The sequence below is a fragment of the Pezoporus occidentalis genome, unplaced genomic scaffold, assembly GCF_034315485.1.
Source record: "Pezoporus occidentalis ecotype Australia unplaced genomic scaffold, CSIRO_AGI_Poc_V1 ctg196, whole genome shotgun sequence".
NCBI classification, from domain to species: domain Eukaryota; kingdom Metazoa; phylum Chordata; class Aves; order Psittaciformes; family Psittacidae; genus Pezoporus; species Pezoporus occidentalis.
This window is the reverse complement of record NW_026913811.1, coordinates 90,673-105,344: the sequence shown is the minus strand read 5'-3', so window position 1 is coordinate 105,344 and position 14,672 is coordinate 90,673. Positions and strand designations below refer to the sequence as shown.

General features: G+C 40.0%; 1 protein-coding gene across 5 annotated transcripts in view; it reads right to left on the bottom strand.

Moving 5' to 3' along the window:
- Positions 1–4,192: 4,192 nt before the first annotated feature.
- FSD1L (fibronectin type III and SPRY domain containing 1 like) overlaps positions 4,193–14,672 on the bottom strand; it is a 32,009-nt gene continuing 21,529 nt past the window's right edge. For 2 of the 5 annotated variants that reach the window (XM_062617414.1, XM_062617418.1), the window contains exons 9-14: positions 12,987–13,113; positions 11,069–11,101; positions 7,499–7,590; positions 6,802–7,053; positions 6,389–6,477; positions 4,193–4,562 (exon numbers count right to left, since the gene is read on the bottom strand). In XM_062617414.1, coding sequence (XP_062473398.1) covers positions 4,440–4,562; positions 6,389–6,477; positions 6,802–7,053; positions 7,499–7,590; positions 11,069–11,101; positions 12,987–13,113 — 716 coding nt within the window. In that variant the 3' untranslated portion in view covers positions 4,193–4,439. Of the gene's footprint in view, positions 6,258–6,289; positions 6,478–6,801; positions 7,054–7,498; positions 7,591–11,068; positions 11,102–12,986; positions 13,114–14,672 lie in introns of all 5 variants that reach the window. The other 3 variants (XM_062617417.1, XM_062617415.1, XM_062617416.1) reach the window with 3 other exon arrangements.

The following is a 14,672-nucleotide window of genomic DNA, read 5'->3' as shown; positions in this document are numbered from 1 at the left end:
TCACAGAGTATTAAAGTCACCGGGCATATTACATTTAGGGTTAATTGCGGGGCAAAAGCTACAGACATCCAAAGGTCTAATCCATTGCCAAAGAACAAGCCCTCCTATCCCCAGAAAAAAAAACAGTAGCTTCACCAGCCACAACCCTCTCTAGCTGCAGGTACAAACAGTGCACCAACTGTAACAAAGCCTCACCAATACATTGGTATCCGACAGACACTAGCTCAGAAAAAGAGTCAAAAAAAACCCTAAAGTGCTTAAGGCAATTCTTCATATCCCCATTTACTAGAAACAATTGGACTAGCTGTTAGCAGCAAAAATCTGACATCTGTGCAAACTATTACGTAACAAATTTATCTTTTAAGAGTAAAAAGTCATATGTTAAGTTCATCTAGGGCATCATCAGTTAAAACTTGCAAGTCACAAGTCACAGTGAAATACTTCAAGCTTTCTTCTAAGTGTTAAATTACATTTTTACTTGTGCATATCAAATTTACCTTACAGGTTGCACAACATTTTGCTAGAAAAATCATCATCATTTAAATGCTCTTATGAAGGGTTGGAGATGTGGTTCTTTCACATCCCACATTAACTACTGTAAACATCCCCTTTCTTTTCAAAAAGGGAAATTTAAATAGGAACTGCAGCTGAACACCCAAGATGAAGCAAATGACTGGGCACTGGGAATAGGTACTATCCTATTTCGATGTCTATCACAATCATTCATTAGAACAAGCCTCAAAACACGAAGTATCTGTCTTAACCATCCTCATTCTAAACACCACCAGGGTCCAGGCATGCAATCCTCCCTCATATACCACTGAATTGATAGCAGATGAGCCCCTAAACATCCAGACAGCTACAGCTGAACCCAGGACAATTGCAGTAAAAACAAAAGAAGTGAAGAAGAAATATTGAAGATTACTACACAGACTATGTGAACAACAACAACTGTAGATAATCTGTGGAAGATTCAGACACTGTTGATTTTAAAACCATGTCACCTTCCAGGATTTTTGTTTCAAGACCCAAAATACTTAAATGGTAGAGGAAGGTGCAGTTAAACTGGGAATTGTTTTGCACTTTCCTCTGCAAGAACTATTACAGCTAACTTTGTTCAAAATGCAAATATTTAGGGATGCTCAAGTTCCAGATATGAAATGAACATTAGGGGCTCAACTGTCTTGTCAACTTCATGATTTCTCAAGGGAAACAAAACTTTCTGGAGCAGGTATTAGGAAAAAAATTAAGTTTCCCACTGAAGGAAAACTTCAATTTTCCACTGAACATCACAACCAGTTTATTACTTTTAAGGAATTCTCCTCCTCTTGAGAAATCCTGACGGATGCAAAGGACCCACTGATACTAACAAAATTTAACACAATTAGATGGTTATGTTTTTTATGGACTGAGAGATACATACACAAAAAATTTTTATTCCTTTCCTACTTTGGCCCTGTAGGAAAGAAGCCAATTCATTATGGACCCTATCAGCATGAAGTAGAAACAGTTCTCAGGTGATATTAGGAAAAAAAATCTTCAGTTAGGAAACACTCAATTCAATTGTGTATCTGAAAATTGCTTCTAGGTTCCTGGACTTGATTAGAGGGAAGAAAGCAAATTTAAGCAGTCTATAATACACAAGTTATTCTCATTGAAAAGCTGAGATTTTCCATGAAGAATATAACATGATTTGTTTGGGGTTTTTTTAGCTCTCCCACTGTTAACAGTCATTTGACTGTGTTTACTAAGCTTCCAAATAGAAATTGAGATGATGGAATACCAAGGCTCAACATTTCATTTGATTTGTGAAAGAAAATGTAAACCTGCAGATCCAGCAGCAGATTAGGTTAGCTGGGAAAGCACTTGCTCACTGTACACTTTGTCCTTGCCCTTAAAAAAAGGAAATGCCGTAAGTTGGAAGTTATAAAGAGATCTTCCAACACCCCTCCCATGGGCAGGGACATCTCACACTAAACCATGTCACCCAAAGCTTTGTCCAACCCAGCCTTGAAGACTGCCAGGGATGGAGCAATTATTGCTTCTTTGAGCAGCCTGTTCCAGTGCCTCACCACCCTCACAGTAAAGGACTTCCTCCTTATATCTAACCTGAACTTCACCTGTTCTAGCTTAAACCCATTGACCCTTGTCCTACTGCTACAGTCACAGTATCACAGTATGCTAGAGATTGGAAGGGACCTCAAAAGATCATCTAGTCCAATCCCCCTGCCGGAGCAGGAACACCTAGATAATGTTACACAGGAATGTGTCCAGGCGGGTTTTGAATGTCTCCAGGGAAGGAGACTCCACAACCTCCCTGGGCAGCCTGTTCCAGTGTTCCGTCACCCTCACTGAGAAGAAGTTTCTTCTCAAGTTTAAGTGGAACCTCTTGTGTTCCAGTTTGCACCCATTACCCCTTGTCCTATCATTGTTTGCCACTGAGTAGAGCCTGGCTCCATCCTCGTGACACTCCCCCTTTATATATTTATAGACACTAATAAGGTCACCCCTCAGTCTCCTCTTCTCCAAACTATAGAGACCCAGCTCCCTCAGTCTTTCCTCATAAGGGAGATGCTCCACTCCCTTAATCATCTTCGTTGCCCTGCGCTGGACTCTCTCCAGCAGCTCCCTGTCCTTCTTGAACTGAGGGGCCCAGAACTGGACACAATATTCCAGATGGGGTCTCACCAGGGCAGAGTAGAGGGGAAGGAGGACCTCTCTCGACCTACTAACCACCCCCCTTCTAATACACCCCAGGATGCCATTGGCCTTCTTGGCCACAAGGGCACAGTGTTGGCTCATGGTCAGCCTGTCGTCCACTAGGACCCCCAGGTCCCTCTCCCCTACATTGCTCTCTAACAGGTCGTTCCCCAACCTATACTGGAACCTGGGGTTGTTCCTGCCCAGATGCAGGACTCTACACTTTCCCTTGTTATATTTCATCAAGTTATTCCCTGCCCAACTCTCCAGCCTGTCCAGGTCTCGCTGGATGGCAGCACAGCCTTCTGGCGTGTCAGCCACTCCTCCCAGCTTAGTGTCATCAGCAAACTTGCTGATAGTACACTCAATTCCCTCATCTAAATCGTTGATGAATATATTAAATAATACTGGTCCCAGTACTGACCCTTGAGGCACTCCACTAGTTACAGGCCTCCAACGGCCCTTCAACCTCCCTTCATACAGGAGGTGCTCCAGCCCCCTGATCATCCTCGTGGGCCCTCCTCTGGACTTGTTCCAACAGTTTCTTGTCCTTTCTTGTCCTTTTTATGTTGAGGATACCAGAACTGCACACAATACTCCAGGTGAGGTCTCATGAGAGCAGAGTAGAGGGGCAGGATCACCTCCTTCGACCTGCTGGTCACTCTCCTTTTGATACAGCCCAGGATACAGTTGGCTTTCTGGGCTGTGAGCGCACGCTGCTGGCTCATGTTCATTTTCTCATCAACCAACACCCCCAAGTCCTTCTCTGCAGGCTGCTCTGAATCTCTTCTCTGCCCAAGCTGTAGCTGTACCTGGGATTGCCCCAGCCCAGGTGTAGGACCTTGCAGTTAAACTTCGTGAGGTTGGCATCAGCCCACCTCACAAGCATGTCAAGGTCCCTCTGGATGGCATTTCTTCCCTCTAGCATATCAACCAAACCGCACAGCTTGGTGTCATCAGCAAACTTGCTGAGGGCACTCTCAATCTCACTGTCCATGTCACTGACAAAGATTTTGAACTGGACTGGTCCCAACTCCAACCCTTGAGGGCAACTGGACATTAAGCTGTTGACTGCAAATCTTTGCATGCAGCCATCCAGCCAATTTTTTATCCACAAAAACAGTCTTACAGCCACATTAACATAGTGTACGGAACAAGGCAAACAGGTTATGCATGGAATCTATGTTTCTGCTGGGTAAAAAGAATCACGCAATTTTTGGAGTTACCTGGTTATTCAGAAAGTTCCAGGAATCCTCACTAGGCTTGCTAGTCAAAGCAGCTAGCAAAAATGTGTGCCTGGGCTCAAATAAATATCCTTTTGAAACGCATGTTTCACATCACAAGTTCTAACAGGAAGCCTAGTAATAATATAATGAAGTAATGTTAGGACAGATAAGAAAATGGTATTAATTATATTTACTCTTCATAAAAAAATAAAAATACTCAAGTCCATAACAAAATGTTTAAATACAGTATTAGAAAAGTACATAAGTTACAGCTTTTGATTTCTCACTTATTGTTTTCAAAAGGGCAACATTTCAGTTTTCTGACATTTCTCTTAATTCACAGTAGGTTTTATTAACACTATAGCCCCAAACCTTTGCACTATCAGTACCCAGGCCTTAAACAACAGTAGGTAGCAAACCCAGTGTAATCCAGTGCTCACAAGCTTCTGTGAGTACCAGCTACACAGGAAAAAAAAAACAAAAACATTCAGCAAGAGAAGTGTTTATCAGACATTAGTAGGCAATATTGTTTAGACTGTTTGTTGAACCACTCAATCTATTTTCACTTTTCTGGACCATGCTAATAGCACTTGGCACCTGCAATCCAGTACTCACTGTAAGCCCACCACACCAGGTCTAAGGAGAAGAAAAAAAGATAAAAAGATCAATATTCTGAATATTATGAAACATCTATATCTCTCGTCTCACATCGCACAATGGAACTACCACAAAACTTATCCTGCAGCTGCATCTGTCTTCTCTTGTTCACTAGTCACAGCGCTCTGTAAAACATTCTGACATAAGAGAAGCTAACTTTTAAGATGATAAATTTAAGATGATAAAGATGCTTCACATGCTATACTGCATTATGAACTTAGAGCAACAAAGTCTAAGTTATAACACAAAAAGTTTTCCCAATAAGAAAACTTCTTTGAAGACCAGCATGCTACCAGCAAGTAGTTAGAATGACAATGAAACACAATACTCTTATGCTCCAGTGTTTGAAAGCAGTGCTTAGTTTTAGTATGACACAGCAGGATTATGCCAATTTGTGTACTATGTTTACATTGAATTATGAGAAGCTTCAGCAGCACAGGTGCCAGTGACCTTTATTCTACACCTAAGTTACATGAAAGAATGTATCTCCATGTTTATGAATGAATTTGAGAACTGTAATTAGCTTCTTTGTTTCTATTTTAACTGTTCAGGCTAACCCAAGTAATGTCTGCAAGACTGCTATAACTAAGTATGAGGGGCTATATGAGATGCAGACTAATAGGCTGATGTGTGGTAAGCAAGTGTTTCCTTGGATGCTTTAGGAACTGACTCAAAGAGTCAGTCTTCACAATGCTAAAGGATGACTAATACTTGTATCCCAACAGTTCTGAAGCTATTAAGTTCCCCATATGTTGGAAGGGACCAGTAAAGTAACTTGCTTAGTCATCTCCAAATAGCTAGCTATTAAAAGTCTAAAATCCTATTGTCAGTACATCTAGCTAACAGTAGAAATTCTGAGAAATATTCTGTCCAATAGAAGGAAAAATCAGGTGTTTGGAAGTGCTATATATAAAGGCTGCTAGGGCAAATTACTACTTTTCCATTCCTCCTCCACGCCCAAGAGAAAAACAACTTTATTAATTGGCCTAATCACAGTTCAGAATTACCATGCTGTGTTTTCTATGCCTGAATTATAAGAAGCTAGAGATCAGTACCTAGGCAGCTGAGTTGTTAGTATGAACTAGTATGCTAGCTTCCTCCAGATTCCTAAGTTTTCTAGACCTATACTCTGCACCCAAAGTACGATGCCCTTGATGGTAGTTTATAACGCAACTGAGGCCTCCAGATTTAGTTACTGAAATCATTAAAGGCAAGCCTAAGTACAGGAATTAATGCTTCTGCTATGCATTTTTTTTTCCCTGCACAGAATTGCAGCAAGTTTTCACTATTAAGCTTAGAGCCACAAAAGAGTTATGCAGAGCAGTGAAACAACTGAGCCTTTGAAGACTTGAAAGCTAAGAGTCTTGTATCTCAACAGGGAAGCATCTGGTGGTGTTTTGTCTCGTGACACCTATTCTGACAGCTCACAGCATCTTGAATTCCCACCTGCATTGGTCTGGATTGGTTATTACAGCAGGCTCATCAGCTACTAGAATGTGCTGTTAATTTACCCTACAAAAATTTAATGACTTTAATGTATATAGCTGAGACATCCAGGTGCAGATTTCTCCTACTGGAGTGCTATTATAAGCACCATATGAAATCAAAGAGAAAACAGTTAAACATTTAAAACCCCTACTAGTTAGCCAAAACCAGTGCTCCCAGTTTTCTCCTCTAAAAAAAAAAAACAAACAACACCAGCCAACAAACAAAACAACCCAAGAAACAAATAAAGAAATAAACAATTAAGTCTTCAGTAAACTTAATTTACTGCAGAAACTGAAGAAAATTTTATGAATACTGACCATGAAGCCTGGTAATAATGGCTGGGTAAACTTTGTTCTGAAGGTGTATAACAGCTCCTTTGAGTTTGCATTATAAAATGAAAGCTGACCTAAAAGAGACAGAAAACAAACTGAAATACATGCTCAAGTTACTATGTGTTACTGTATGACTTTTTGTAAAGTTCACTGTTCCATAGGGAATGATTTCCAGAACACAATAAATACAATCTACATTGACTAGAAAATTCTCAGTAGCTCAGTATCTACATAGATGAACTCAGGTAATTTGAGATTACAAGCATTATTACACAAACAGGTCAGGGCCTTATTTTCATAAGAGACTGTATCAGTCTTGAAGCAATGTACTACTTTAGCCTTGTACTGTTTCAGCTTCACACAGGTAGCCAAGTTTTTAGATTAAGATTATAATTTACCTCCATCAAAGTCGCAGTATACTCCTACCCTGTCTGGAACAGATATATCTAGAGTCTTTGTTTTGTTATTGTGTTTTGCTGAAAGTATAGTTTGCAGCCAGTTGTTGATATGGATGCACCAGCTTGAACTAGTCTTTCCCAGCTGATCAAATTTCCCCAGGTTTCTATAGGTTACTCCCACACTGTATGATTTGCAGTCCTTTTGGGCTTTCACCTCCCAGTAGTGCTGTCCACTTTCAATAGTGGTGTCTCCTACCAAAAAAAAAAATAAATTAGTTGCTATAATTAAGTGCACCTTACAATGCTTGCTCCCTTGTAGACACCAGTAATGCCTTCTCTGTTTTACTTCAAGATGAAATACAAAAATGTGAACTATAAGGAAAAAATTAATGTACAAGATGACAGAATACAAAATAGAATAACGAAACAGTTTTACTTACACTCAGTAAGATGCACTTAACATCAATTCCCCATTTAGTAGCAGTGAATGTCAGTGACTAAAAGCTTTGTAATAGAGAGCTTCAATAGACTTGAAAACCCTTGCTGTAGCACAAGATTCTGGTGTTATATAGGCAAAACCACCTACTGACAGCATCAAGTACGCAGCCTTGAACAATCACATATCCTAATCTGCCATTCCAAAGCAGTATGCTGTGGAATTTTTTTACTTCTAAGAAAAGTAAAAAGTTCACCTTACCTAACACTGTGTATGATTCACCAGTAAAACGGTCTCTGCCGCCCCTCGCTGAGGGTCCAACAAATGTCCTCTTTGGAGAAAGTGCACCACTTCTAAGAAGAAATGAATTGTTCATGATTGGCACCATTACAGAAATGCACACTCAAATTTTCCCCAGAGAGTTAGGGGGCAACAAACATACATAAAGCTGACACATGAGTTCAGCCACTTAACACTTCTAATAGTATGCATGCACAAGAACAGAGAGAAAAGACAGCCAGAAAATACACAAGACATTGTAACAGACAAGTTTGGAGGTAGGTGAGAAAGGAAATAGCAGGAGAAAAAAAAAGCCGATGTGGGGCACATGGTTTGAACCAACACCTGTATAAAAGTGTTTTACCTGTGCTACACAGTATCTTGGAGAACACGTTTGTGGTTCTCCACATTAGATTTCTGAAAAGTCTTGTAGACCAGCTACAATCGGGTAAGCATGAACACACCAGGCCAAAATGCCTAATTATCACTGGAATTTTAACAGCAGTGAATGAGAAAACAACACCATTTGCATTAAAGGTATTTTTTCAGAACATGCATGGCTTGTATAAGCAGTGACTGAAATCCCAGGAAAGAGTGTAACCCAATGAAGAATGAAAGGAATAAAACTGTAATAATTTCATTTCAAAATACACAAAGGGGTGTTGAAGCTAAGCACAGTTTATACAAAAAAAAACAACCAACTGAGTGAGACTTCTGGAGTTTAGTGCATCAGAATTCTAAAAAAAAAAAAAAAAAAAAGCAACAACCCCCAAAAAATCCCAAACCACCCAAACACCAAAAGGGTGGGGTTTTATTTGATTATATTAACTCTGTCATAGACTACAGAAAATACAACTGTGTCACAACATATTGTGCTAGGAAGCACACAGCAACCCCTTAAGAGTCATTATAAAATTTAAGAGTCTAATCCCAATCAAGAAAGGCTTAGGGTTAGTTAACTTTTCAAAAGCATTCTCAGGAAGCAACAGCAAAATAAATGGAGACACACTTTGCTCTGGAGAATATTCTAATGAGTAATCAGATGCATAAAACAATAATTTTAACATAATGAGGTTTTCAAGCATTCTATTTTACCTCAGTTATGTCCTCAAAAATAATTCCTAGCAATTTAACCATTAAAGAAAATGAAGGCCATTTGCAAGTTACAGCAAATATTAAGCCTCAGTAGCCAGGGAATTATATCTGGTTATTGTTTTAAAGGCACTTAGTAGCAAAGAATTTTAACTTCTCAGAAACAGCTATGCAGTTTATACAGTCTACAAGAAATCACCAATGAAAAGGTTGTCCAGTTTAGCATCACTGTTTATCATATAAATTTCCCAATACTGATCAGAAGCTTCTAAATAGCCTGTAAGTTACATGAAGGGGATAAGAGTATATACTGCAGGTGCACCACATCATGCTTTTGAATTTTGTTAACATGGAAGAAGCTGTAGTTTACTTACCAAAAGTTGAAAAATGATAGCATAAAAGAAACAAAACAGCAAAGCCAAGAATTAAAGCATAATTTCAGGGGGAGACATAACTCTCTGCAGAATCCATCCTGCTTCAAGTGCATCAGAGATCATTCACTCACCCAACAAAAGCTGCTGAAATTTTTCTGTTAGATTCAGTATGAGTTATGCAGAAAGCAATGTGGTCATTTAAAGAATCACTGTAAGAAAAAATGCCTGTGCTTTGCTAATATTTTCTCAAGGTTAGCAAGACATTAAAACATCCTCAGTATCATTTACTTTGTTCAAGTCTTCTGTAAACAGCCACTGCATGTGCTTTGTCTAATCCAGATCCAATAACCTTTAACAGTTTAGACAATGACATCAAATATTTGGCATAAAAGTTTTGAAAAAAAACAGAAACAAAACCAAACAATTTGGGGTTTGTTTGGTTTTGGTTTTTTTTGTTTGTTTGTTTTTATTTCTGAGCACTTAAAGAAATTTCAGGCAATTTTATAGCAATCCCAAGCACAATACAGGCTGGGCAGAGAAGGGATTGAGAGCAACTTTGACGAGAAGGTCTTGGGGGTGTTGGTCTATGAGAAACTGAACATGAGCTGGCTTCAGTGCACGCCCACAGCCCAGGAAGCCAACCATACCCTGGGCTGCACCAAAAGGAGCGTGACCGAGGTGATCCTGCCCCTCTACTCTGCTCTCACGAGATCCGACCTGCAGTACTGCATTAGCTCTTGGGCCTCCAATATAAGAAGTGGACCCACTGGTGTGAGTCCAGAGGAGGACCATGAAGTTGCTTACAGGGCTGGAACAGCTGAGAGACAGGTTGAGGGAGCTGGACTTGTTCAGCCTGGAGAAGGCTCTGGGGAGACCTTATAGGAGCATTTCAGGGGCCATAACCTAAAGGGGGCCTACAAGAAAGCTGGACATGGACTTTTTACAAGGGCATGTGGTGACAGGACAAGGGGGAATGGCTTTAAGCTGTCAGAGAGTACATTTAGATGAGACAGTAGGAAGAAATTATTTACTGTGAGAGTGGTGACGCACTGGCACAGGTTGTCCTGAGAAGTTGTGGCTGCCCCATTCCTGCAAGTGTTCAACGCCAAGCTGGATGGAGCTTTGAGCAACTTGGTCTAGTGGAAGGTGTCCCTGCCTGTGGCGGGGGTTGGAACTAGATGAGCTTTAAGGTCCCTTCCAAACCAAACCATCCTATGATTCCATGAAATTGATACACTTTGTGTAGCAGAGCTCTCAGCACTGGAGATTTACTGCTGATGCCAAGTCAAAAGACAGATCCACCCAATGGATGAATAGAAAGGAGTAAAACCTCCTAGAAATTAGGAACCTGAGCCCTTGTTTTGGTTCCACAGCTTTTAAACCAGTGAAAACGCAAGTCAGCAAACCAGGAGAAGTAATTTTCTATCAGGATTTCTGTTAGAAAAATTATGGGGAAAATTCCACTAAAAACCACAACTACACAACAAATAGAGTATTTTAGCTGCTATTACATATCAAAAAGAGAAGTGCTCTTATTTGAGCAATTGGTTCCACAAGTAGAGTTGCCATGAAGCTTTTCACACATGCCATTAAGCTACATCTTCTCCTCTCTGAAGTGTGAAAACAGTGATTTATTTTCATCTGATCTCTAATAACAGTTATAGCACAAGTTCAGAGGCAAAAAGGTAACAAAAAAAATTAAAGCTCTCAAAAGAACTCTTTGTTGTGTTTGTAAAATTTGAGTGTGCCATAAGGTTAACTATCTATAGGTCTGTAGCAGGGATATTTTTATCAACATTAGAATACATAAGGCTCTTTCAACCATTGCAATCAGGTCTTCTATACACTAGGTAGGAAGCATGCTTCCAGGGAGACTGTTTTCCAGTCACTGAAAAATATACACATAATCTGTGAACAAAAATAAGACTTCAGAATAATTTTAAATGTATTCATTACTGATATATTTTAAATGTATTTATTACTGATAAAGGTTATTAGACTTCTCACTACATCAAGCAAAGCAAAGTAGAATGGACTCGCAACAAAATCAGGTGCTAGATCCTACGAGTGAGAGGTATATTATCACCTTCTACTGCTCTTCAGCAGAAGATTCTGGCCACTGTCAACAGAAATAAATAGCCATTAAACAACTGCCCTATTACCACACTAAATTACGCCACTTTTAAGATGCCACTAAAACTTACTCTACCATGCTTCTGGCAACATATGCCTATAGGGAAGGTATTTGTTCATAAATTAACTCAAGCAGCACTCTACACCCCAGAGTGCATGTTGAAAGTCAATTAACTGTCTTTGAGAAAGTAGCCAGTTCAGTGAACAAGGCAAGAGGAAGGGACACTGTTCACACCTTGACTTTGGCAAGGCTTTTGATCCATTCCAACACAGCATCCCCAAACCTCAGGAGTTGAGATACAGACTGGGTAGTGGGCCATAAGCTGTGTACAGAACCAGCTGAACAGCAGGCTCACAGCTGTGGAGAGTATTCTCCAAATGACAGAACCCCATGCACAAGACAGGCTGGGAGACAACTGAGGGAAGAACAATTCTGCAGAAAGGCAGCTGGGATTCTTGGTGGACAACAGGAACTGACAACATACTGCACTGTGCCCTTGTGGCAGAGGTGATGAGTGACATTCTGGGCTACCAACAAGACAGCAACCATGAGGCCAAAGCAAGTGACTGTTCTTCTCCATCTGGCAATGAGCCTGTCCATTTACTAAGCCTGAAGTCCTGTGTTCAGGTCTAGGCTCCTCAGGATCATATACTAATTTACTAGAGCAAGTCCAGTGGAGGGCTAGCAATGCAATTAAGGGACTGGAGAACAGGAAGACAACTGACTTTGCTCAGGATCAGAAAGAAGAAAGCTAATTGCTGTCTTTAAGAATGTAACAGGAAGGTACAATGAAGATCAAGCCAGGCTTTTCTGAGAGGCGTGCACACTGATAGCTGTGGGGCGCCTGGTAATCATTGTACCACAGGAAATTACAACCAGGTTATCAGGATATTCATTCCCTTCCATGAAGGTGGCCTGGACTAGAGGGCCAGTGATAACATTTAGGGAACGGTAAAAACTGCTGTGCAAGAGCAGCTGGGACACAGAAGTGAGAATATAGCCACCCTGCTATAGCCAGCCCATGGACAACCCCATGCCAGAGCAGACAGATGTGCCCTAAAGAAAGCTGCAGCCCATGGACAGAGCCCACACTGGAAAAGGCTTGTTAGCATGACTTGTGGCCCCACAGGGAACCTACACATGAGCAGTCTGTTTTTTAAGACTCCACCACACGGAAAGGGCCCAATGCTGGAGCAGTTTGTGAAGGACTGTCTCCCTTGAATGGGACTCCATGCTGGAGCAGGGGAAGAGTGCGAGTAGGAAGATGCAGCAGAGAATGTGTGATGAGCTCACTGAAACCCCTACACCTAATTCCCCTGCACTGCTTCTGGGGAGGAGGTAGAAAAGTTGGGAGTGAAGTGGAGCCTGGGAAGAAGAGAAGGATAGGGAGAAGGTATTTTAAGATTTGTTCTTATTTCTTACTATCCTACTCTGATTTTTGATATGCAATAATTTAAGATTTCCCCAACTCAAGTCTGTTTTGCCCACTACAGTAATGGCAGAGTTATCTCTCTGTCCTTATCTCAACCCACAGACCATTCACTGTGTTTTCTCTCCCACTGTCTAGTTGAGGAGAGACAGCTTGGTGGGCACCTGGTGATTAGCCAAGGTCAACCCACTACAAATAGAATTTAGTTCTTTTTAAAATAGACTGCATGATTAAGGCACATTTCTAATAGCCTCCATAAACAGCCTCTGCATCTCTCTGACAAAAAAAGGGAAATAAAAATTTCTTCCAGATAAAGATTTTTGAACGAAAATTCCTTTGGTTTCCCAATGTCCTCAAGTGATTTTATTCCTCCTGCCCACTTGCTTTAACTGCCAGATGTTACATTCCAGACAATGTAAACATTTACAAAACAGTTCTTACCTGCTTTTATTTTCCTTCCCTTTTATTTTTAATTGGCCTTTACCTCCAGTAGGGTCCCATTCAACATAGGTGTCTTCAACTTTCAAGTTTAGATGAGATGAGGTACTGTCCAAACTGAACACAAATGCTGATTAAGAGAAAATGTAAGACAGTGAAATGGTATAATGCTCTCTCCCAACCAGTGGCTATTCATAGAAAATGCCAAAAGCACTAGTAAAGCTGTAGCAGAGTACTGTTCAACTTCATAGAAACATTAGCTTTTTAATCTGGTACTTGTAATCAAGGTAAGGAGCTCTTTAAATAAAGCCCAACTACCTACCTTCAGTACACAGGTTAAATCAAAGTAAGGTTTTCTTCATTTTTATAATGCTGCAATATCAGCAATTAAATTCAGCTAGTGCTTTCTACTAGTTACAGCTTACTCCCTACATTCTTGCAATCATGAATGATTTAAACTGGTATGCTTATTTTCCATACCCTGCAGTACTAACTCTAAAAAGGTGTTTATGATTAATAAGCACTGCAAACTTGGAGAATACTGAACTGACAGCGTAGCACATACAGAGAGAACTGAACTGTGAAGTCAGTTGCAGATACAAGACAGCACAGGATGCATGCAGCTAGAAGACACTTCGTATTCATTGCAGCCAAGTCCTTCATCCAGTAATATGAAACTAATACAACATGCCAAGTTCCCTAAAGATATTTATTTACAAACTATTCTGCAAGTGTCCTAATATCATATTATACTCTGATTCTGAAAGAAAGCATACTTGAGATTTTAAGAGTTTAGAGCTTAACAGTACCCAGGTCTGAAAAACAATAAGGTAAACTCATAGACAAGGATACTGAATTCCTATAGGCTGATTATTAAAGAAGGTGAACTAAATGCTCTAACAGAAATAATGAAAATATGGAAAGCATAACTGCCCAAACAATTAAAATCAGGATTATTTTTCTGGTACTGGAGTAAGGAATACAAATGGCTATTAAAAGGATACTATAAATCTGACAATTACTGTTGCTTCGGAGTATTAAAAGCATTTTAGAAAAGTTACCAAAATGCCCACCAGTTCATTCAAACTGCATACAGCTTTGTTTTCATGAAGCAACCTTCACACTCAACTTACACTTTAGGTATTTTAGATCATCCATTTTCCCTTCACACTATAGCTTTGGCTATAAATTAAGGCATCAAGATCTTTGTCTCCATCATAATAGTTAAGATGTGTTCTGCCAAAATATCACTTCCAAGATATTTTTCATTTAGTTTATTTACAAAACTATGTTAGGAAGCCACTGCCCTCAGACCAACTGATTTCTAACAAAATGACTTAATAACTTGAGCAATTTGGAACTGCCTGTTTTTTTTAATATTGGCAGTGATTAGAATCTATAGCTACAAAGTAGCTAAAAAAAAAAAAAATGCTTTTCAGCCCTTTCTATTTACAGGAAGCTATTACCCATCGTTACCCATCACACCTTAAGTTCAACTATACCAACCGTTTAGATGCCCCAAGAGTCCTACTGATGTTCAGCCACAAAGTTCCTCTTCTTTTGCTATATCATGATGTGGCAGCACATAGTCAATCCACGGTTCAAAACTACCAATACCAAGCTCTGTTAGGGAAGTTACATCACTATCTCATTTTTAGTGCTTGAACACTAAAAGGCCAGCTTTATTTT